Source organism: Myripristis murdjan, chromosome 16 (genome assembly GCF_902150065.1).
Source record: "Myripristis murdjan chromosome 16, fMyrMur1.1, whole genome shotgun sequence".
Taxonomy (NCBI): domain Eukaryota; kingdom Metazoa; phylum Chordata; class Actinopteri; order Holocentriformes; family Holocentridae; genus Myripristis; species Myripristis murdjan.
In genome coordinates this window covers 14758546-14782500 of record NC_043995.1, presented here as the reverse complement: position 1 = coordinate 14782500, position 23955 = coordinate 14758546, and the positions used below count along the sequence as shown (strand labels likewise).

The window sequence follows — 23955 nt, the reverse complement described above, 5'->3', positions numbered from 1 at the left end:
GCACAGACACACACACACACACACATACACACATACACACGCCCAACCAAAATAACCAGACTAAACAGCTGTGGGAATGTGAGGAGTCAGCAAAGTTACACCAGTTTTTCCTCCTCCCTTCAAGCTGCTGCAGGTTCACTGAGGAAACTACAGACAGGGAAAGAGAGAGAGACTAAGAGCCGGAGAGAGAAAAAAGAATCTGAGACAGAGAGATGAATATCTATATACCAAGTTATGTCACACATGGGGCGTTCTCAGCTCCCTTCCGCAGCCTGAAACCTGCAGCATCTGGCTTTATTTTTCAGTAGTACTGAAATGATCAAAACATTGATCAGTCGATCCACAGGCAGTTAATCAATTCTCTTCTTTTAGTCCATTATTATGTTAAAATAAATAAAAATAGTCATTTGCCGGTTATAAATTCACAAATTCTTTTCTCTGTTTGAAATTGAATAAAGTTAATATTTTGTGCGGATATTCGGCTTCTTGACAGACTAAGTGAGCAAATTGACCTAAGTAGGTATTTCACATTATTTTTTAGCATTTTATAGTCGCAATGATTATTCAATAATTAAAAAAAAAAATCAGTCAAAAGAAAATAACTGTTAGTTGCAGCAGCTCGATGAGACAGATGGATGGAGCCGGACAGGAAGGTAATGAGAGGGTGCTACCTGCTCAGGGTGCTGCCAGCCTTTAATCTCAGCCACAGTGTTGAAGGAGTCGGCATCCGGCAGAGTCTTGGCCCCCATGGTGAGCCTGACCACGATCCTCTGTCCCCTCTGCGCCATGCGAGCCATCAGCTCTGCGTCCTCCACTGTGATACAGGCTGTGGGAATCTGCTTCACCCCATTTTGGTAGTCCTGCCAGCCTGTGTGGGGACTACAGAGAAGGAGACAGATTTTGACTGATTTACACGATCTGACTAAAAAGTTGGAGATAAAGTGCTTGGCCCATAGGCACTCCAACAGTACAACAGTACCAACAGTCTACAACTCTCAGTGCTTCATTGTCAGTGCTCTCAGTGTCCATACAACTAATATCACTGCTACTACAAACACTAAAAACAATGTCTCTACCTGTTTGGGAACAGGATGATAAATTGACCAAGTGTCGTTCCACTTTACTTTAGAAGTTAATGGAGAAATTGCACAGGAGCAATTTGAATCAACTCATGTATTGATGTATGAGCACAAAGGGATAGATAGACAGGCAGACAGACAGGCACCTGTTGATCGAGAATGGAGTGATGGATCTGATGAGTGTGGCTAAAGCTCCAACTTTGGCAGCCTCGGAGGCACCAAACGCCCGATAAGCCACTGTCTCAGAGTAGCTGACAAACGGCTGGTTAAAGACCACAATCTTCCCTGCGGCCTCGCCGGCTCTACGCTTCAGCTCCTCAAATGACTGGACCACCAATACCTCAGCCGTGATACCTGGACAGAGCAGGCAAGCAGACACAGAGAGACGGAGGAGGGAGAGGGAGGGAGGCAGAGAGAGAGCAGGCGAGAATGAACAAGAAATTTGCAATACAATATGATGAGATGCAACACAGCGATACAATGATAGGTTACGATACGATACGATACGATACGATACGATACGATACGATACGATACGATACGATACGATACGATACGATACGATACTTTATCAATCCCCAAGGGAGAAACTAGTTTGACTGCATATTCCAAAATAGCAACAATAATGTAATCAATATTATCATAATATGGGTACAGTATATAATATACATCATGCTGCATGCTGTTTATTTTGACATTACCTAATATAGTACATTAAGGGTTTTCATAGTGAGGTCTTGGAACCCCTAGGGGTCCTTGAAGGTCTGCAGCAAAATGAGGAATAGTTCGCTGTAATTTAATTCACTAGAAATTGCTCTATGTTTATAAAAAAAATGTATGAGCGATTGTGCAAACTTTATGTTTTAATTTCACCACTTCATATCTATTTGTCCTTGTTCGAGTATGACACCTAAACAAATTAGTGCCTATTATAAATCAAATTATCTTTTCATATCAGGGTCCATACAGGAAAAAGTCAGAAAACCCCTGTAAAACATGATGAATATGATCTTGACCTTCAGGTGGGGTCCCGACGCTGCTGCCCAGTCCAAGCATAGCCAGATGTTTGGGTCTGGGCTCAATCATCTCTGCGCTCTCCTCTCCTCTCACCCAGTGGGGGATCTTGACTGGCTCTGGAGGGAGAGGGGTGTCAGAAAAAACAAAACTCTGCTTATTTTAGCAGCAGGGAAGACCCTGCTGGAAGAGATGCCATCACATTAGCCATTTTAATCTGCTATGTCTCATCACCATGGACCCAGGAGCACAGCTGGTTTGATATCTCTGTCATCCCCAAACTGACACACACACACACACACACACACACACACACACACACACACACACACACACACACAGTGCTGTACATGTACACTCCTGATCAAAATTTTAAGATCAGTTGAAAAATTGCAAGAATTTACATTTTGCACTGCTGGATTTTAAGAAGGTTCTAAGTAGAGCTTCAAAATACAAAAAAAGAAATGGGAGTGAGACAAAAAAAAATTTGAGTAAGCAATTTATTGCAAACAACCATTAAACTGAAAAAGGCTGTTCATCAGCTGATCAAAAGACTATATCTCAAAAAATCCCCAAACCCCCCTAAAATAGAAATACATTTTTCATAAAAGGACTCAGTAATGAGTAGCTGCACCATTCTTGTTAATCACCTCAAAAATTCCTTTCGGCATGCTTGATGCTAGTGTTTCCAGGAGGCTAGTGGGAATGTTGCTCCAAGTGGTGAAGATGGCTTCACGGAGGGCATCCACTGTCTGGAACTGGTGTCCATTTCTGTAAACTTCCCTTGCCATCCAAATCCCAAATGTTCTCAATTGGATTTAGATCAGGGGAACACGCAGGACGGTTCAAAAGAGTGATGTTATTTCTCTGGAAGATGTCCTTTGTCAGGCGGGCATTGTGAACTTTCTTCCACCTTTCAATGTCCCATGTTTGGTGCTCTCATGCAAACTCCAAACGGGCAATTTTGTGCCGTTGAAGGAGACGAGGCCTTTGAAGACGTTTTTTGTTCTTAAAACCCTTCTCTCGCAGATGCCGGCTGATGCTTATGGGACTGCAGTTGGCACCAGTGACAAGCTTAATTTGGGCCGAGGATCGTCCCGTGTCTTGACGTACAGCCAATTGGATCCTCCGGCTCAGGGCCGGTGAAATTTTTTTGGGTCTACCACGTGACTTTTTTGTTCCATAACCCTCAGGATCTTTTAAGAAGTTAAAAATGACTGCCTTCCTGCATCCAACCTCAGCAGCAATGGCACGCTGCGAGAGGCCTTGCTTATGCAGTCTTTGCCATCAGGAGGTCATGACAGTGTGGATACCTGACAGAAAATGACACTGAATCCACATTTTTGTGAAGATTTGGGTGTGGTCTTAAACTTTTGATCAGCTGATGAACAGCCTATTTCAGTTTAATGGTTGTTTGCAATAAATTGCTTACTCAATTTTTTTTTTTTTTTTTTTTGTCTCACTCCCATTTATCCTTTTTGCATTTTGAAGCTCTACTTAGAACCTTCTTAAGATCCAACAGTGCAAAATTTAAATTCTTGCAATTTCTCAACTGGTCTTAAAATTTTTGATCAGGGGTGTATGTTATAACCAACTCAGTCCATTTACACCCAGTGAGACAGATACACTCACCCAGATGTACGTCCAGCCCGTCCTGTCTCATAGCATCATACATGTAGTTGATGGCCTTCTCGAGGTTTTTTGAGCCACTGACGCGGTTCCCTATGGTGTCAGTGAAGTCGGCCAGCCGTCTGTAGGAACGGTTCTGGGCAGCTCCGAACAAGGCCAGGTCAATGATCCGCTTGGCCACATCAACATAGCCTGCCACCTCTGCTGCACTGTCTGAGCCTGGATTTACACAGAAACATGTACACTTTAAGTCCTCTTTTTCATCAGGTATTCCTAAATATTGTCAGCTCAGGATTCAGCATGAATAATTATAGGCTCTGTATCCAATGTAATCATCTGGAGTGGTGCAAATACCCATAAAATAGAAATATTAAGTCAAAGTAAAGGACAGGATATAGGTAGCCCACTATCCTACCTACAAAACTAGTGTTTATTACACACTGAATCTAGCATCCAATATAATGAATGGCAAATGGGCTAATATGTAGGCCCCTAGGCATATTCTGGCAGGGTGGTTTTCAAAGTGGGGTCCAAGGACCCCTACAGGTCCTTGAGGGCCTTCCAAGGGGTCCTCAGCAAAATGAGTAACAGTTTACTTTCACCATAATAATCCTCAAGAAATTGTAGCATTTTTAAATATACATATGATAACAGTGTATTTTAATCTCACCACATTGAATCTGTTTGTCAGCGTTCAAGTATGACACCTAAACAATTTAACATGTAGCACCAAACCAGAATATCTGTTCAGAGCGGGGTCACTATTGAACAAAATCACTTCAGATGGGGCTCTGCAGCTTAATGAACTTCAACCTCCGGGCCCAGAACATGAAAAGGTATGAAAACCTCTGCTCTAGTGCACTTTGATACAGAGTGTCTATGACTGTCAGAGCTGGAGCCAGTTCACTTTCAGTTCACTCTAATCACAAAGTCAATACAAAATATCATTCTGTGGATAGCAGTCCAGCAGTTTTATAAATGAATGGGGTCCTTTACTACTGCTTTTCAGCATTTTAATCTTGAAGAAAATCAGTTCCCTTATTTGAAAGAACTGAATATAAATTGATACCAGCATTGTTTTACATATTCTGGACTATTTCTGATAGTAGGAGGATCTGTTGTACCTTTCCACGAGGCATTGTTGGACTCAGGCATTGAATCCACAACGATGCGAGGGTGACAGTCACAGACAAGCAGCAGGACAGAGAGAGACATGAGGAAAGGTGCTCTGCTCTGCCGAGCCATCTGCACAGAGAGGATCATCAGCACAGTTACACATGGGAATGTCTATATAGACTGAGAGCTGCTTTATTAACCTGGCCACATGGAACAAAACACAAACACTAAAGTCTAAGAGAATGCATTTTATTAGCTGCACATTCTGTTTATTTACAGCTACTTGCAATAATACCTTCACTATAAGACAGAAATAATCTAATTTCTGTTATTTGGATATTATTCTAAATCCAGTGGCAGCTGAAAATTAAAGTGGATTATGTCAATAATTGCACAATGCTGGTTCCAAAATGTAGATTTTTTTTTTTTACAGTACAAAAGTGTTTAAAAACAGATTTAATTACATTATACTACTGTAGATTTATCAAACACCCTGTGGTGCATGAATGATATTAGTAGCACTGACAATCAGCAAAATTCTGCTGCCATTATAGCTCCTTCTAGATGAGTTGCAATCAAAATTTCAGACAAAGTTAGCTGAGTATTTTTTTGCAGCTGTAACTCTGGTGTAAATGCAGGCCTACAGCAGAAGTTACCTACCATTGGGAATAACATTTGAGCTGAAATTTTCATGAAGTATAACCACAAACCTTTCAGCCAAGCACAGCAAGAGCAGAAGTCAAGTATGCAGCACGGACAGTCACAGATCCTCTCATGTGTGTTTTCTCCTGAAGCCCATGGGACGGCTGTGGGCTGAAAAAAATCCACTCCGTGCAAATATTGACTGGAAAAACTTTTGCTTCCTTGCGCCAAAACAAATAATTATGAAACAAAATGCAAACATACAATAAATGCAATGTTTTTTATGATAGTATTTGTCTAATAGATGAGTAGAAGGCAACATACACACACACCGCTTGCTTTGTCTCTTGTGTGGTCCAGGGAATCAAAGTCCCCCAAGATCCATTTGCAAAGAAAGACGTCAATTCCTGCACACACACTTTTTCACCCTGGCATTGATTTATTTCACTGAGTTAGTCGACCTTTTGGTCACAAGAACCTTTCACAAGACACTTTTGGAACCGAAACGTCGACTAACTCCCTGAAGTAAATCAATGCCGAGGTGAAAAGATGTGTGTGGGAATGGACTTCTTTGGAAACGTTTTTTCCTGTTTGTTGAAAGTTCCCCTTTAGATTTACATAGAACTTTTTTTTTTTATTACACAGACAACACAAATTAAAACATTACATAGTTCACCCTATTGCAGCAGTGTGAGAAAATACTCCCACACACCTTTCCTTTGACAACACACAAACATGTAGAGCTCAGCTTTGACACTGACCACACTGCGGCTTGTGCAGCAGCTATGCAAGGTGACTCAGGTTTTGTCAGTATTCTGTACGTCTGCTGCACAGTCTAACAGCCTGCCTGAAGCCTTTAGAGTCTGTATCACATATTATAGCAAATGATATAATTATTATAACACAAAATATGAATCTGTGCACTAATTTATTGGTTGTGACTGTAAGTGGTTTTAGCATTATACAGCTTAATGTAACAGGTTTGGTTTGTCCATCTCAAGTGAGGCTTCTGTATGTCATCAGTTTAAGGAACTGAAACTCACTAATGTAGCCTACTAAATAAATAAAAAATGATATGTGGTGATTTATCAAAAAAATATGGGATTCAAGATCTTTCCCAGTTTGGCTTTCAAGCTGTTGTTAAGGGATCGTTTTAACCCAACCCAACCCAACCTTGTCTTGCCAGGCATTTGCAAATGTTCTTAAGGCAGATACTGTATGTCTCAGACTGTCTGACTGTACAATTACAAAGCTGAAACCTCTACAGCAGCATCAGTGCTCATCTGTATCAGACACGATGCAGGTTTCTTCTTACCTTACATGTTTCGGCGGTATGCTTCCGCCTTCATCAGAGGTGTCACTAGGTGGTGTGTGACGTGTCTATCAGCTGATGTTACTCGTAGAGGCGTAGCCTACCTGTCAAATTTGACAGGTCAGCCAATAGCAGCGCTGGATAATGGAGGCAGTGGAGATCAGAAAACGAGCGCAAACAACAATGAACCGGGACGAGGGGGCCTACATGCTTTCCACAACCTGGGACAGCGTACTCAAGCGGCAGAGTGACGGCGAGAGGCGTGGCCCACCTGTCAAATTTGACAGGTAGGCTACTCCTCTACGAGTAACATCAGCTGATAAAGACACGTGACACACCACCTAGTGACACCTCTGATGAAGGCGGAGGCTTACCGCCGAAACATGTAACGTAAGAAGAAACCTGCACAGATGAAACTTTATGATCTATATAAAGTGTAGACACTATGAATCTTCATGGACTAGCATCAGTGCTCCCTTCTAATATTCTAAGGTGTGATTATGCTTCTTTTGAGATATGAAGTTTAATTTTAACAGCAAATGAGAAAATATATGGAATACTCTGAATATTTCAGACTGTTTACAGGGCATTGCACTTTGAATGTGCAGGGTCAGGGTTCAACTGCCAGTACATTTACACACAGTGACCTCAAGGAGCTCTGAGAGAGGCAGGAGACAAGACGACAAGTGTTGTTGAATGCAATAGTTTGGAATTTAAAAAGGTATGCCCGCATGTATTAAGGTCTATATAATGTTTACCTTGAGGCATTATTTTTTGTCAACCTTGTGGTTTAGTGAAGACTCAGATCTACTCACCATATCATCTCTCTCTCTCTCTCTCTCTCTCTCTCTCTCTCTCTCTCTCTTTTTTTTTTTTTTTACCAATAGAGAGGAGTTCAAATTCAGCTGCAGACCTGGATTTCAGGATTGCACCCTGAAAAGAAACCTTGTTCTTCTTGTAAAATGGCAGCAGCGAAACCTCTATGAAGACCGCCTGTCTTATTTTTTATGATTGTTTATTCTTGGGTCATACTGAATCAGATATATTATGTAAGATAGATGCTTTTCCATCATTTACCTGTTTTTGACTCTTCCTGATGTCCATGTCATCCATTTTATATTCACATTGTGGGAAAAGTGTTATTCTGCTCAGATCTCAAGTTGTATGAGCATTGAGCCTTCAGTCCTCTTCTACCACCAATATCTGATTACTTTTGCAGTCCTTGGCTTCCGACATGAATCCCCCAGCATGTGTAGGATGCCAGATTCATATTTACACAGCATGGAAGGCACCTGTGCGTCAGTCAACCTGTCAATCAGCAAGACCATCCTGGAACAAACGTACATTTTTGTTGTTGTCAGTGGCACACTTCCAGCTCCTTTCCCCTCCACATTTGAAGCAGTTTCAGTTTACTCTGAGCCATTTGGCTTCTCTTTCCTGCATAATGATACACATGCTGGACACTCTCTGTCTCCCTGTCTCTCACCACCCCCTTCTTTTTGCTCGGTTTCCTCTGCCATTTGTTTTTTTTCCCTGCATCATAAGGTTTTGGAAAACATCAGACCATTTGGCGCAGTTCACATGCTGCTGGCTTGATTTAGCGCAGTGGTCTGAAACTTTTTTTCTGGCACCTACATTTTCAAGAGGATGGCTCTTGACGCCAGGAGGAAATGCTTTTGTGGGCTACTGTAAAAACCAGTGCAACTAAAATGTACTACTTACTGCACTCATCTGCAAGCTTACATTATTCAGAGACGTGTCTTCATGCAAAACTGCTGAAAGCCATTATTTTATTAAATTATGCAGAATGATCAGGGGGGTTTGTTTTTAGTTACTGCTCTGGAATTGAAGCACCAGAGGGAAACAGTGCAGTTCATGAAAAATGAAGTTCAGGTTCCAAGCTATTGTGTGGAAACATTCAACTCCCACCTCGGCAACCACTGAGCACTCAGATTGTCTGTTTTATGTGTGTGTGTGTGTGTGTGTGTGTGTGTGAGAGAGAGAGAGAGACAGACAGACAGAGAGAGAGAGAGGCTGAGGAAAATAGGTGAGGAAGGGTCAAAAAGAGGACAGCAGAGCGGCAGAATGGTGGGCAGCGATTATGTCAGCGAAAAGGAAGATGGTGAACATTAACACACAGTTTTGAGCGCATGCATCTGTGTGTGTGTGTGTGTGTGTGAGAGAGAGAAAGAAAGCCAGAGGAGGAAGAATGTGCTCTCATGGTCAAGCCATTCCTCCAGTCCAAGGAATGAAAAACAACAATCCCTCTTTCAGCACTGCATCAAAGCCACATCTTTTATTCAGTAGTGAACCTCATAAAATACACCGTCAGTAACACAGTTCTCTGTTGGCCCCGTCCTGTGCTTATGGCACTGGTTTATCACCGTCACGATTTTCTGTTGATCACCACTGCTTCATGTAAAAACCAAGGTTTGAGGCAATTAATTTTCAATTTCATTTAAATGAATATTAAAACAGCAATTAATTTACTAACGACTAATGAAAATTCATTTTCAAATATTTCTTTATTGCTAGTATATGACAGCCTTCATATGAAAACAAAACACAATTTAAATCCTGAAGAAAATCATGAAACTGAAAATGAATTGCACCCAGGTCTGTCAAATACAGCGAAAATATAAATTAATAATAACAATAATCATAGCAGTAGGCACAAAGAGGCTTCGGACATCTGTAAATACTGTACACTCTATACTGTCACTAACATGTCATCACTATTATGGCCTAATTAAGTATAAATTAATACACAGAAATTATAGTATCATCAACATATAAACCAACAGATATCATAGAATCGAAAGAAATCAGAGAGGAAGAGATGGTGTGAGTTGTCACAGGTTGGATTGACAGTAGGCGTTCACCTTCCTTGGGTTTTGTGGAAGATTTCCAACCAAGCAGATCTCAGCACTGACAACAGAAATGTCAGTCTTATATAAAAACATATACACTTGGTACGATAAGGCACTTTGGATAAAAGTGCACAGCAAACTGCATATGCTATCTACAGTAAGTCATTTATAGGCTTAGTGATCAGATTTTCTCTTCCTGTTTGTTCCAGCAATAGAGAATAGGTAGTTTTTGTTTCCTAATTTGCATTCGGATCATCTACGATTGCTTTGGAATGGAGTTTAAGTCCATTCAGCCATTGCAACAGCTATGTAAACAGTAACAGGTAGCCTTGGTGAAAAGACAGAAAAGCTTTCACTCATGTTACTTTGCCTCCTGAAATGCATCAATCTGAATTCTCAAAACAAAAAAAAATTATTTTACACAGGAGAGCCAGCAAAACAAAGAAATACAAAAAGATCCTTACAAACTCACTGACCATCCTGATAGTGCTGGCTGGCAATCAGCACTGCAATAGTCTCTTGATACCTGTGTAAGTTTTTAATGTGTGACACTGAAGGCAACTGAAGAAAAATCAATATAGCTCACATCATGACTGAGGAACAGTTTGAGGAAAATGCAGCGATGACTGGAAGTGACATGATTTTAACAGGACTCTGTGGGCAGCGGGACGAGTGTGTACTCTGAGGGCAGAGTTAACCTGCTTAACCCCGCCTCTGTCTGTGAATCGATAGTTGATCTCAAACCAAGCACATGGCCCTGGGATCAACGCTAATTTGACGTTTTTGTAAAGAAAACAAGTTCACATATAAAGCAGCTTCAAGACAGCTTTCCCCTCATTTGAGAAAGGGTCTGAACAGATATGCAGCAGTGTATCTTCTCTGAAGCTTTGTCAACATTTGGTGAATGGTTAAAATGTAACAGGTGAGTAACAGGGAGGATACATGTGAAACTGTGTGCTATCAAAGGGGAATAGCACCCTCCTTTGTCTTCACTCTTAACTACCTCCTGTTTACTCTTTTATAACCTGTGAGTAGGGCTGGGCGATACAGAGAAAATCAAATACCACAGTATCACTGACAGTATACCTTGATATCGATATTGTGACAATACTGCAGGGATGACTACTGGTGCTTTCATAAAATGCTTACACAAGATTTTTTTTTATAAACAGTTATTGATGATGCGGATGTGATGACAAAGCAGACAACTGTTCTGTTAATTCCCAAGAGGGAAATAAAAGAACTGCTGTAACAATCTAATAAGTTCAGAAAACTATGTGCCTTTAGTGTAACACAGCCTTTAAGACCAGGAAAAGACAACACTCATGCCAAATCATGATATTACAATATCCTAATTCCCAGCTGATACATACTCTCAAATCACAATATCGATATTATAATCAATATATTGCCCTGCCCTACTTGTGTGCTTAAAAGTTCTGCCTTGGTCAAGAAAATTCATTCTTTGGCTGGCTGGCTGAGGTTTGGTTTTGCTGTTTGGGAAATTCAGGTTCAAATTCTGATACTTTTATACCCAGAACAAAGAACAGTTCAGACTAGCATTGCAACCAATTACAAATTATACGATTCCAGTAATCAGAGTACAATAATAACCAAAGTAATCCATTTGCAAACATAAGTGCATAGATTACATCACTGAGTAGGAATATTCCAGTAGGTTACACTGCTGATTACAGTAAAAAGAGGTAACTGGTAATCTGTAGTAGATTAAATTTTGAAGCTAACCTCTAGAACCCTGCTGTTTGGATAAGCCCTGACTCTGTAGACTGTAGACCAACGCTGTCACTGTCCCTTTAAATTCAAACCCACTATTATAACTGTACGCAGTTGACAGAAAGGAATGTGCTTTGGTTTTGGTCAGAAGACATTGGTCACTTCTAAGGCTTTTGAATTATAGTCATTAGCCTTGGATCCACTCAGAGATGTGGCCATGGCAGAGGTCTCTGTTGAACTGGCTTACTACATTAGCTACCACTGAATGCATTACCAATGTTGGATAGATGCAGGGTCGAGGGACTTTTAAAATGGCTACCACTGTATAAATATAATGAAACAAACTGAAATGACAAACCCTTCTGAGTTTAAAAAAAAAAAATGCCATCCAGAGACATAATGTATCAACATGAAAACACATTGGAGATGCTATTAAAATGATTTTCCAAAAGAAAGATATGGCACAACTGTATTTGGTCATTTCTACAAAAGTCAAAATTTTGCAATGAAACAAAGATATGTACCTGCAGAGTAACAACATCTCACATAGCAACACTGGGAAGCATCTCACATTACAACATAAAATGTTTGAGTTGGCAAAGAAAGCATACGTGAAATGAAATGTAACAATGTTGTCTGTTGACAAACAGAGCCAATCTGACCTCAAACAGGGAAATAAGATTAACTAGAAGCTCCTTCTAATAATAAATCCCATACTTAGTACCATGTCAACTAACAGCATTCAAACAGCTGCTGAGTCTGTCCTATTTTGAAGTTTCTGTCACGTTTCTCTCACTGTTGGGCTGAGTTGGGCCTGTTCAGCTGCAGCTCTGTCACATAGGACAAAAACAATTTCTCTGTAATGCAGAACTTGCAAGTCCAGCCCAGTGCAGTTCAGCTTGGCAAAGTGGTGGAGGTTTCAAATCACAGCGTTACCAATACTTTTAAAGTAGATTACTTTCCTAGACAAGAATGATTGTGATACAACTTGAAAGTCTAAAGCAGATTAATCTCTTGAGTATTAATCTCAAGGACAGAATGAATCTTCAGTCCTCTTCAGCAGATGGAGAGAAAGGATGCCAGAGAAGGAGCTTTAACAGAAATCACAACAGAGGAGACAAGTTAAAAGGAAGCAGCACGGGAGAAAAGAGGAGGAGAGTGTGACTTCAAACTTCGACAAGAGGAATCATCTTGAGCTGTCAAAAGATTCATTCTCAGTCATGACTGGTGGGTGACAGATTACATTCCTGAGTCCCCCGTTGGCCGGTTCAGGCATAGAACTCCTTGGTAGGAGCTTTCTGATAGGCTGTTGGGGGAACTTTGGTGTCTCCCAGGTCGTAGCTACCTTCATCCTTCTTCTTCATGCGGTAGGCAAGGAGGAGGAGGAGGAAAACGGCACAGAGGAATCCAACCACTCCGCACGCGATCACCGCTGGAAACAGAAATACAGAAATATTACTATATCTTCACATATTGTATATGTATTTGTTGTATATGTGGTGCATATATTTTATAACACAGCACCACTCGAAACCCAGGTATCAGTATCAATGTAAACATTCCGTTTACTGTCTAAAAATGATGTTAAATGTCTTTGTTAGTTACACAGAAGGGCTGAGGCCATTTCAACATCAAGTGGAGACGAACTCCGCTCCGTCTTTACCTGCCAGCACCTCTGTCCTCTCCCACAGGTTCTCAGAGGTCACCTCTTCAGGATCGTCCATCTCGTACAGTCTGCTGCCTTGACCGTCTTTGCCGATCTCATTATCTTGAACTACTTTGTTCAGCAATTCATCTCCACTGGTTTTGGCAATAAGGTCATCTGAGTTATCCTCAGGTAGACTGTTGTCCATGGTGTCTTTGTTCAGACCAACATCTGTGTTGGATTTGATTGTTGGGGTTTTACTGGGAGGGAGGGTGGCAGAGTCAGGACTGGCACTGGAGGCGAACCAGTCAGCTGTTGGACTGAGCCGTGTGTTCTGAAAGAGACAGAGAAAGAAAGAAACGGACACGTTAGTAGAGTGCCTGATATACTGCATAACAGAATAAACAAGTACCCTTAATAAGCCTTAAATGTGTGCTATGCAATTTTATCCAACCACTAGATGGTATTGAGAGCAGCAACAGCAAACTGCTCCAAATGCATATATCATGGCAGTACAGAGGCCAGCCTGGGACAAACTTTGTTAAGCTCTCTGTTCTCATAACACGCTCTTTAGAGCTGAGGTGTGGGTTTTTCCAGGTGCACTCACTGTGCTCACATAGGACACGGGCTGACTGATACAAAGAAAGACTAAATGCAGGAGCTTTTAAATTGACATGTTTGCCAGTGAAACATGCCATGAAACACTTATTCCCATCCAAATCTGGATGCAGTTGTTGTATTGGAATAATAAACAAGTAAAAGTAAGTCCGATATTCTACCTCCAGCTCTGTGTCCTTCTCCTCAGTAAGTGTATCTGATGATGTTGCAGTGTCCTCCACTGTGGTTGGAAGATCCTGGCTGCTCCCTGCTGTGGTTGGAGGGTTGGGAGGAGCGTCTGCCGTTGTGGTCGGTTCATTTGGAGACATTTCTTGGATGGGCGTGGCCTCGGAGGCGTTGAAGAGGAACCTCCTGAATGACTCATCTTTGTCGAGGACATCATTGAGAGCTGGACAAGACGAAGAGGAGCCGATCAACATCAATCCAGTACCAGCACTTAAATGTGATATTTATTTAACAGATTTTGGTCTAAAAATAATGGTCTAAAACTGCTACTTTGGCTGAATAACATGAAAACCAACTTTTGACAATGACAAACACTGAAACAGGCCCTTGTGAAATCAGCTAACCAGTACTAAATACTATATGTGCAAGAAGAATGTAATAAAGCTGCAATAATTAGTCGAATAATTGACTGTCAAAATAATCATTAGTTGCAGCTCTAGAATGCAATCTGTATCTTATAATGGTTGGTAAAATTATTCAGTTGGTGAATGTCTGTCAGCTCCCACTAAACTGTAAACTTCACTGGAGTTTACCCAAGCACAGTTCAGCCTCATTTCATGCCCACACAGCCAGCAGTGTGAATAAAGGTGAGTCACTCGTAATAAAGACAGAGTATTTGACATCTGCTAGCTTCTAGTAAAACCTCACCTGGCAAACTCCATATCACTTCAGGACAAACATCTGGCACCATGTGTGCACATGAACGTACAAATATTTCCATTTGCGTCTATGTGTTTCTAAGTAAAGCTGAACTTCAAACCATGATTAATATTACCCGTCTGTGGCTACTTTGCTGCTGTATAAGTGTCTGGTTTGGGCAAACACACGCTAAATGTGCACATATACACATGCATGCATGCGCAGGCACATGCACACACATGCACACACTGGCACTACTTCTGTCTATCACTATCAAGTTAGGTAATATGAACAGATGGAGGGCTGGCAGCTGTTACAAAGAAAAGTAATGTTACCATGCCAAGTTTTATACTTCATTTTATGTTTGCATTTCCCCTGAATATTTTACTTCCTCTTTACCTCCTTCGTTGTTTAATTACACGGAAAGTGAAAACAGCTTAGTACACCCTAAGTTTAATGATTGCCTGCAAGAGAGACAGCCAGGATTCTGACACATTTTCTTAAATCAAATTTAGGCATTTTTCAAGCATTTTCATTTTTTTTACAGCCCCTTACAGCTGTTTATGGCGACTCAAAATGATTCTATCACTACTTCATCACAGTAAATCAGATGTTATTGTGCTATAAACAACCAACATGATGTTTAGTGAGAGCATTCTGCAGAAGGGACACAAATTAAAAAGGAAAAAACAACAAAGTTTCAAGTTTGAAAATGTGTCACTGGCCTAGCCATTTACTTTAACAGTAATGCAATCACAATTTCAAACAGTTTCAAGCCTTGTATTCAAAATCCAAGCACTTTTCAAACCTTGAAAATACCACATTACATTTAAAGCATTTCCAAGGATTTTCAGCCACCCAACGATGCCTGTATGGTAAAATCTTACTGTGTATTAATTTTGTCAACCAAAATTATGATGCTTTAGTCAAAACTGCCTTATAAAACATGATTAAAAAAAGAGGAAAAAAACACCCAAAACCAAGGAATTATTACATTTTTTAAAGTTCGTCATCAATGAAAACACCTAATGAGCCAAAATTTGAAAAAAAAAAAAATGTTTTAATAACTTACAGTAGTATCCTGATCCGGAGCCTGAGCCGAAATCTTCATTGTCTTCATCGTCTACAGGGAAGTCACCTGATGGTCGCCCCTCCAGGTAGAGGTCATCTGCTGGGGAGGACTGGGAGGAGACCAAGAGCTGGAAGAAGTAAAATACATTTTATGATTATTACTCAACTTCTGCAAAAGAGATGGACTGAGACAAAGAACAGCAGAGAGAAAAAAAAGGAGAAAGAAAGAGAAAGAAAAGCAGAGTGAGGAAAGGAGAGGACGGAGACAGACAGAAAGAGACCAGATGGAGATGGAGAGTGGCCTGAAGCATTCACACTTGCAGAATTCCTTTCACTAATTGAAAACATGTGAACGTCTCTCAGTGTCTGGACCGGGACAATGCCTCTCGCTACCAGTGATCTACACTGGCCAACTGTGTGTGCGAGCGTGCATGTTCATGTATCCGTAGCATGTGTGGCATCTATGGTGTAGCATGTAGATGGAGGCTGGTATCCTGTTCAATTCATGAGTTATGACAGTAATTTGTGAGGCTGCACAGAGCCAGACAGAGGGGATCTAAGAGAGGAGTGATGAAGGGAGAGATAGGGGCAGCTTCAAAGCCAACGCACAGAGCAGACAAGACACACACAAACCTGTGTTTCATATACTGATGATGGAGCCCAGGAAAATAGAACTCAAAGCCAAAAGTTTGACACTACACATAATGGAGTGTGATGGAAACCAAAAACCTACGCTACTTGTTCCCTAATCTAAAAAGCCTACACTGAGGGAAGATGATAATCTTTACCCAGAGAGATTAGGCACTAAGAGGTGGCAGATTTCTCACTGGCGATTGGTGAAGTTGTCACATTCACGGTTTAAAGTGCACTGCACGTCCTGATGGTTCAGTGATATCGTGTCAGCACAGTGTCCTGATTTCAAATCTGGCCTAGGATCTTTGTCACATGTCAACCTCCTTCTCCAAGTCTTTCCTGTTTCTCTCTCCACTTAAAACAATGTGATTAGGGCCAGCAAGAACATTTTAAAAAACTGCCTAAGATATGATTTAGGTCATGGCCGAATAAAACAAGATGTGATAAATTAAAAAGAAAACAAGGCAGACTTAACGTATGGCAAATAGCTCAGACAGACCAGTAAAAACATATGAATCAAAGAAAGCAATCTTACAGTCTGAAACACAACCAACCAGAGAGGAAGAGGATTTACTCAGCAGATGGTGGTAGTAAGACACACACACACAGATGAATATGGCCCATTGAGACCTGAGGTATGTCTGGTATGTATAGCATGCTTCCACTAACACAGGTGCTGAGAGAGGGAGAGTGAGGCAGAGTGGAAAGAGTTACATAGACAGGGGAAAGAGGGAGATGGTGATAATGTGTTTCTAGTAACACAGGTGTTGAAAATAGGAGGAGGGAGAGGTAGGACACTTTGTCTTTAAGTAATGTCTTAAATATTTATGATTAAGTGAGCTAACATTCTAGCTAGTGGAATAAATTCTCAGAGGGACTTCTCATAATACTACAGCGCCTAAGCAGGAATGCCACAGCAACAGTTTTTGTGGTTGATACCGATACTAGTGAATTATCACCATTTTCAATACCTCATTGGATATCACAGCAAAAAACAGAAATCCCATTCTGTGCACACCAGTTTACCTAAAAACTTTTTACATCCATTAACGAGTGTGCAGAAACCTAATGTATTTTAAGTATTTAGACATATAGACGACATCAGAATAAGAACAGTGAGCATGGCACTGGCCTGAAGCCTTTGAGCAGAAAACAAAACAGAACAATAAATGTCCCTCTGAGGCAATAACGATAATGGTATGATTATGTGCTCTCATTTTGATTTATAGTCCTGGAGGCATTACTGCAACTTGTAGTGGTTCAGTATGTAAACATACAGGCTAACCCTACATTAGAATACATTAAATTAGAACACCACTGAGTTACAAAAGTCAGATATTAAATAACAACACTGCTAGGCCTACTGGTATTGTTTTCAAAATTGTGGTACTGACAGGTTAACTAAGTATCGATTCTTATGGCATGTGGATAATACACTTTTTTTTCTTGGTATCTATTTTGCAATGTTGGGTTATGACTCACAAGCAAACAGCCTCTCTCTGATTCTACGGGGAACAGAACAGAAATGGAATAAGAGAGGAATTAGGAGCGATCCCGATAAGAAATGGCAAATGAGTGTATATTTCTTTTTTCTACTAGTGTGCAGTGATGATGACCCAAAACAACAATTATACCTGAGGCATTCCTACACTAATTAGCAGCTGAAACAACTGGCACCAATTAAGCAGGGTGCACCTAATGGGACAGACCAATGAGCTGCAGGGATACATGATGTTAATGCACTGGCTCGGGGCTCACGCTCAACTTCTCGGCTAAATTCCCATTTTGGGTCATGAGGCAGAAAGCAGACACAAGCTGATATAGCAGATTCTCTGATGTTTCCTCCAGCTGCCGGTGCACTGGATGAGTGAAGTTGTCAAATAAACAGCTGGAACCTAACAATATTCGGCTAATAGAAAAACATCATAATGAGACAAACCAGGTGCTGTATCCAGATTGGGATGGAATCCGGCAAACCACAAACCATTTATTTTCAAAGGGAGATGACAGCAGAGTCTAACAATGCCAAGGCTGACTTAAACAACAGAAGGAGCTGTTACAGTCTTAGCCACTGATTTCCAAAGCACATGTCTGAGCCCCACGTAACTTGAGCCCCTACAGATATGCAATCTTTGAGTAGCCTACAGGTTAAGTATGAGCATCTTGTGACTTCATTGTACATCTGATGATTGTAAATGCAATCCAAATGAAAGCCAGTCTCTCAAAGACTACGGTCAAGGTAAAATCTCTAGACTGGAAATCAACAGGCTGCTTTCTCTGGTGTCTGGTTTGGGAGAAAGTAGTTCAGGTTCATATTGACAGGACTGTACCAGACCAAGGGGACAGTATATGAGCGGGATTCCCTTTTAAGGCCACAGCAACCACTACAGCTTCAGTCTGCTGCTGCTGCACTGATGGACAGACAGCCAAACACACCATCTGTATAGTCTAAACAAAATCTGACACATGCACATACTTCCACAGCGTTATGAGTTGGGACACATTTGTGTACTGAAGCACACACTCTCACACTCTCCCAGCAAGGCAGCAAGCAGTGCTGAGCCAAGTGTGTGTGCAAGTAGGTTCATGACAGGCCGAGTAGAGAAGCTACCTTGACCATGCCGGTATAACCAATAAGGCTTTTGATGGAGAAAAGAATGCAAGACATATAGACTGAGAGGTTTATCAGTTTCCCCCTCTGTTTTCAGAAGCCCCATATCTCACTTCTCCTCGGTTTTAACTGCAGCACCTACTTTTTAAATATAACCATTCTGCATGGCTTTTGATGCTATGTGGCTGCTTTCATGAGAAGACTTCCAGTTTGAATCATTTTTTTAAACCAGGCAATTAGTCACTAAGTTATTTCAACTGGATGTGATGATAGATTAAATCCTTCCTGGCAAGACGTCACTCAACATGCTTTTTTCAGGCCTCCCCTGTCTAAATCAGCGCCAAATTAAGCAATAAGGTAAAACAGAATCAGCTAACTTAATTTTCCTGTTTACCTATTTTGCCAGAGAGACACTGTAAGCATACATGACACATTTACCTCAACTGGAAGACTTGACTCAGTGGCTCACATCACAACACATCTGGAAAACATAGGCTACATATGTATGTGCCACACAAAAACACACAAAGCATATACCATCTGGCGTCCCAGTGCTTTGTCACAGTGAAGACAGTTTTCTATGGAAACAAACCACAGTCAGGTCATAGTGGTGCAACACTACAGACATGCAGGAGATTTATGATCACATGAAGGAGTGTGGGGGTGGGTGAGGTGGAGCTGAGGGCTTTGCTGGCTCTTTTAATCACAGAGTTAGTATTTTTGGTGGCTGTCAAAGTATTTCACAGGTATTCATTGCAAGAATCTCCCCAGTGAACTTGAAGGTGGGTCATAACGTTTGAGTTGTGTGCCTTGCTCACTCCAACTACATTGGTGATGATAATGAGAGAGCAACGCCGGGTCAACAGAGTGAGGTTGTGTAACAACGAAAAGTACACAACAGACCTGTCATCATCTATCTGCTAGTTATCAGCAGTGCACAACACTGTGTCTGTGGCACTGCTTATCAGCTTAATGAAACTTAAAGCAGTCTTTTTGGATGGAAGAGAATTTCCCCAGTGCCCAGTTGTGATACCAAAAGATTTATACATGTAGAATGCCAGAAAGTGAGGTAATTTTCTGCCCTTTTCACACACTGAAGGATTGCAGGTCTTTATTGTGCAGAAACCCTGAGTAAATCGCAATTATTTGTATCCACAGACTCCAAACTAATGGTTTATGGTCTTCATCAGTTAAATAATTGATCAAATTGATACTCTGTATTAGAAAAGAGGCTATAAAATATTAAGGACTGTCTGGTGGTTTGGGAACTCCACCAATCTGTGTGGAAATTCAAAAGGTTAACTTGTTTCAGTGGAATTTCTGACAGCAAAATCCTATTTTTAAAATCTGTTTCTACTCTGTTGACATGTTAACTGTGCCCAAGGACTTGCTGGGACTAGAAATTAGACAAAATATGCAACAAAGTCAAACATGAGACAGAAAGGTGGAAAGACAGAGCGACACAGTCTGCTCCAGCCAGACAGCCAGGATGCATGTTTCACATCTGTTTTGTGACTAGTAGCCTATGACTGGACTGCTTACATCTGATGAACACATCTATCCATATATCACATCAAGGTACCACTGATCTCATTACAGCGACTTGAGCATGTACAAAATATTGTCCAGCAAGGGATTATTTGTTTGGAACGTATCTCTTTAAACTGTCTGTGCAGCATGAACACTTGCAAAATGTGTCTCAGAAACAGAATAATACTGCAGATCAGGACTAACACAGAATTTGTGCTATTTAGGAACGCGACATTGTCTTCATCCTCCCTCACACTGGATGGGTAGGACTCAGTGACAGGGACTCAGTGTTTCCCAAGCAGCTGCCGGCTTGCCTGGACTAGCCTGCTTGGATGCGCTGTGACTCATCCATCCAACTAAAGTGACACAACTTCCGACTCACGATCCGTCACGGGCTGAGAGCCTGTTTCAACATTTCTCCATTCAGATGAAAGCAAAATAATCAAAGCAGCCAGGCATTCCAAAACTGGTCAGTCACACTCGTACCTTCCAGAAAGAGGCAGCTGTTTCGACACCACCACCACCAATCATGCCCAACAATTTAGCATTTGATTAAGCATTTCAGAGCATCGCGAAGCAATTTGGAAACATTACTGTATTCTCTAGCTCATGGAAGTTACATGGAAAATGAATTAAGCCTTTTTTTCTTGTAATCTAAAGCAACTTGGTGTTGCCCTAGTTGGCCCGAGTGAAAAAAAATCTACTGAATATGATGTCAAGTGAATCTTTTATTACAGTTTCAAGTAAATATTTAAAATATCTGAACTTGTGTTTGGCTGAAGTGTGCTGCCTTTTCAGCTCCTACTCCACATATCCAGTGGGACTGTCTCGGGTTTCAGCTCTCTCCCATTCAGAATGCACAGGCCATAAATCATAGACATCCTGTGTTTCTGAGGAGGTGGCAATGTTCCCCATCGCGTTCTCTCTCTCATTCTGGACTATTGTGGTCTATAAATCAAGCAACCACATTTGTGTGTTTGTCACAATATACAAGCCTCTGTGTTCCTTGTCACTTCCAAGTGTTTTCCAACTTTTTCAAACTTAAAGAGCGAGAGAGCAAGAGAGCGAGAGCGAGAGAGAGAGAGAGAGAGAGAGAGAGAGAGAGAGAGAGAGAAATGTTTTCTAGTTATGAGACAGGACAGACTTGTTGGGTCAGACAGTTAATAGACTCATTAGTAATGCTTGGCCTGATTTACACTTGCACACATTCAATGCTGTTTGTCATACTCCCATATTAAGCAGTGCAACTGATTTTTTAAAAGTGGACCTAAGCCTTATGTTGAGCCCAGCCAGCTTGAGCCACAGGACTGTTTTGGTTCAGTTTGGTTTGGATGTGGATGTCAGGCTCAGCTGGCTTTGGCTCTGGCTGAACTTGACACCAAATGAACTCAAATGCCAGTAAACCCAGATCCACCTGGCCAAGTCACACCACTTTTGTAAATACCCGCTGCTACCCGCTGGTGGGGATTATATGTTATTTACGATTTGTTTTAAAAAAAAAAAAAAAAAAAAAGAAAGAAAGAAAGAAAGAAAGAAAAAGTTCATTTAAGCTTGTTTGTGTCAGCACAGACTTATTAAGCCCTGTGGTTTCATAGCTTAAAGTAAACATGTGAAATATTCCCTCGCACATAAACGTAGGGCGACTGGGACAAATAAGAAAATTACACATCCCAAGCAAGCTGACTAACCCGACCAACAGCACACAAGCAGGCTGGGACTATTTCTCTTTGATGTTGCGGGGGTAAACACAAGAAACTATAACCAAAGGCGGCTGAAAAACAATGTAACTTTAGGCTTTGTCTTTAATTAGCTGCCATTATTATTACTAGTCGCAAGAACTACTCGAGTTAGCATATCACCTAGCGCCAGGTAACTTCAGGTCGGGCTGAGTGGAAACAGTGACTAAAACTCGCAAAAAACGAACTTGGACTTACCTTTTCACTGATAAAACCGGTCGCAACCCCAACGACGAACAACAACCAGAGATTCCTCATCTTAATTTCCAAGAAGAGTCGACAGCAAAGGAGAAAAAAATGTTTGTTTTTTTTTTGTTTGTTTTGTTTTTTTAAATTCAGCTGTAACTTATACAGTCAAAACAACAAAAATGATGGTCGTCCAGTTGATTTCGCGGCGAGTTGTTGTACTTGTCGACTGTTTGTTAAATCACTTCACTTTCAAACTGCTGCCTGAAGCGCTGGTCAGATGTGGAGGCTCTTCTCTCTCTTTCTCTCTCTGTCTTTTCTGTTTTGCCTGAGTTAATGGTATCTCTCTCTCTCTCTCTCTCTCTCTCTCTCTCTCTCTCTGTCTCTCTCTCTCTCTCTCTCTCTAGGAGGAAACAGAGCTTGTTTGGACTGGCAGTGCAGCGTGGCCCCGCAGTTACGTCAGCACGGCGTGACGTTTTGAGGTCAGCTGGTTCTTCAATGAACGCACTCTCTTTCTCTCTCTCTCTCTCTCTCTCTCTCTCTCTCTCTCTCTCTCTCTCTCTCTCTCTCTCTCTCTCTCACACACACACACACACACACACACACACACACACACACAAAAGAATGGGGGGTTATCTCGGAGGAAAGTGGGAATAATACAATCAGAGACGAAAATAACAGGAATGTTGTGATGAATTGAGAGGCTGATAAACTATGGCCTGCAGTCAATAGAGATAATTTTTGAGAAATAATATCAGGGATCTTGTGGTGAATAAATATGTGACCTCTGCTCAGGGATCAGCACAGGGCAAACTGCAGCCTCCACCAGCAAATTTAATTACATCTGCAGGAAAGAGCCACCTCGTGCTTTCTCTGGCACAACCAGGTCCATTTCCTCATACAACCTTCACCAGTTTGGTACTACTTACTCTCTGATGTCAGCTATGAAGGTTATTTATTGCATATTTATTGCATGTCAGCCTATAAAGGCAGCATAAACCACTCTGCAAATAAGGAAGTGGGTGAGCAGAGTTTAGGGTTTAGGTGGACGTAGCCTTCACCAGTATGGCATGAAAAACATACCAGTATTTAAAAATGAAAGGGCAGGCGTACTGTTATTAGGCAGTCTGCAGTATTGGGTGGGGATGTAGCCCAGGGCTTCAGTTTAGCTACATTATAAAGCTCATGTAACTTTTTATTACATGAATTCACAGTGTTTGTAGTCTTGCTGATGTAGGCAGGATTAAATATATGCAATTCTTCTCTGAAAATGTTTCTATTCATTTTTGTCTGCATTAGTGTTTGTTCTTTTGCTGATTCTAAATTTGGCTTAGTCATACACCACCATATTAAATAAAGAAATCACTGCATACAGTGCTGCAAAAACCAAATTATTATCTCACAAGACAGGCTAAATTATATCCAAATTATTCTAACTATTCTAAAAGTACTTTCCCAAACTAGCACTAGTTTAGGGAAAATAAGCTATATCAAGACTAAACTTGGTAAAAATCATTAAATCTGAGTCTGGAGTGATATATGAAGGCACCGAGAGAGTCAAGTGTGTGTGACATCAACATGTCTGAAGGTGGGGACATGGAGAAGTTGCTAGGGGGAAATGAAGGAAACCAATTTGTACGTTTAAGGAAGTATCTAGTGTGCATT

The 23955-nt window shown here is 41.1% G+C and overlaps 2 protein-coding genes and 1 long non-coding RNA gene across 4 annotated transcripts in view; 1 reads left to right on the top strand and 2 right to left on the bottom strand.

The window, feature by feature from the left end:
* Positions 1-7113, bottom strand: part of LOC115374027 (carboxypeptidase Q) — a 20030-nt gene extending 12917 nt beyond the window's left edge. The window contains exons 1-7 of one of the 2 annotated variants that reach the window (XM_030072736.1): positions 6796-7113; positions 5549-5651; positions 4847-4967; positions 3726-3941; positions 2096-2212; positions 1226-1433; positions 672-879 (exon numbers count right to left, since the gene is read on the bottom strand). In XM_030072736.1, coding sequence (XP_029928596.1) covers positions 672-879; positions 1226-1433; positions 2096-2212; positions 3726-3941; positions 4847-4967 — 870 coding nt within the window. In that variant the 5' untranslated portion in view covers positions 5549-5651; positions 6796-7113. Of the gene's footprint in view, positions 1-671; positions 880-1225; positions 1434-2095; positions 2213-3725; positions 3942-4846; positions 4968-5548; positions 5702-6795 lie in introns of both variants that reach the window. The other variant, XM_030072737.1, reaches the window with a different exon arrangement.
* A 40-nt stretch (positions 7114-7153) lies between these two features.
* Positions 7154-8506, top strand: LOC115374029 (uncharacterized). Its single transcript, XR_003929587.1, has 3 exons — positions 7154-7182; positions 7401-7513; positions 7680-8506. It is a non-coding gene; the product is annotated as an uncharacterized LOC115374029 (long non-coding RNA).
* Positions 8507-9060: 554 nt separating this feature from the next.
* Positions 9061-22593, bottom strand: LOC115374028 (syndecan-2-like). The gene is made up of 5 exons (XM_030072738.1): positions 22303-22593; positions 15596-15722; positions 13821-14047; positions 13060-13375; positions 9061-12828 (listed from the first exon to the last, which is right to left on the bottom strand). The coding sequence occupies exons 1-5, from the start codon at positions 22360-22362 to the stop codon at positions 12665-12667; spliced, it is 894 nt and encodes a 297-aa protein (XP_029928598.1). The 5' UTR covers positions 22363-22593; the 3' UTR covers positions 9061-12664.
* Positions 22594-23955: the final 1362 nt, after the last annotated feature.

Bases quoted from the DNA above. Each gene is read 5' to 3' on its own strand.
- LOC115374028 (XM_030072738.1), bottom strand. From the start codon at position 22,362: ATGAGGAATCTCTGGTTGTTGTTCGTCGTTGGGGTTGCGACCGGTTTT. The intron at 15,723-22,302 runs GTAAGTCCAAGT...TACTTCTTCCAG, and splicing joins CCGGTTTTATCAGTGAAAAG to CTCTTGGTCTCCTCCCAGTC. The intron at 13,376-13,820 runs GTAGAATATCGG...TGTCTCTTTCAG, and splicing joins AGAAGGACACAGAGCTGGAG to AACACACGGCTCAGTCCAAC.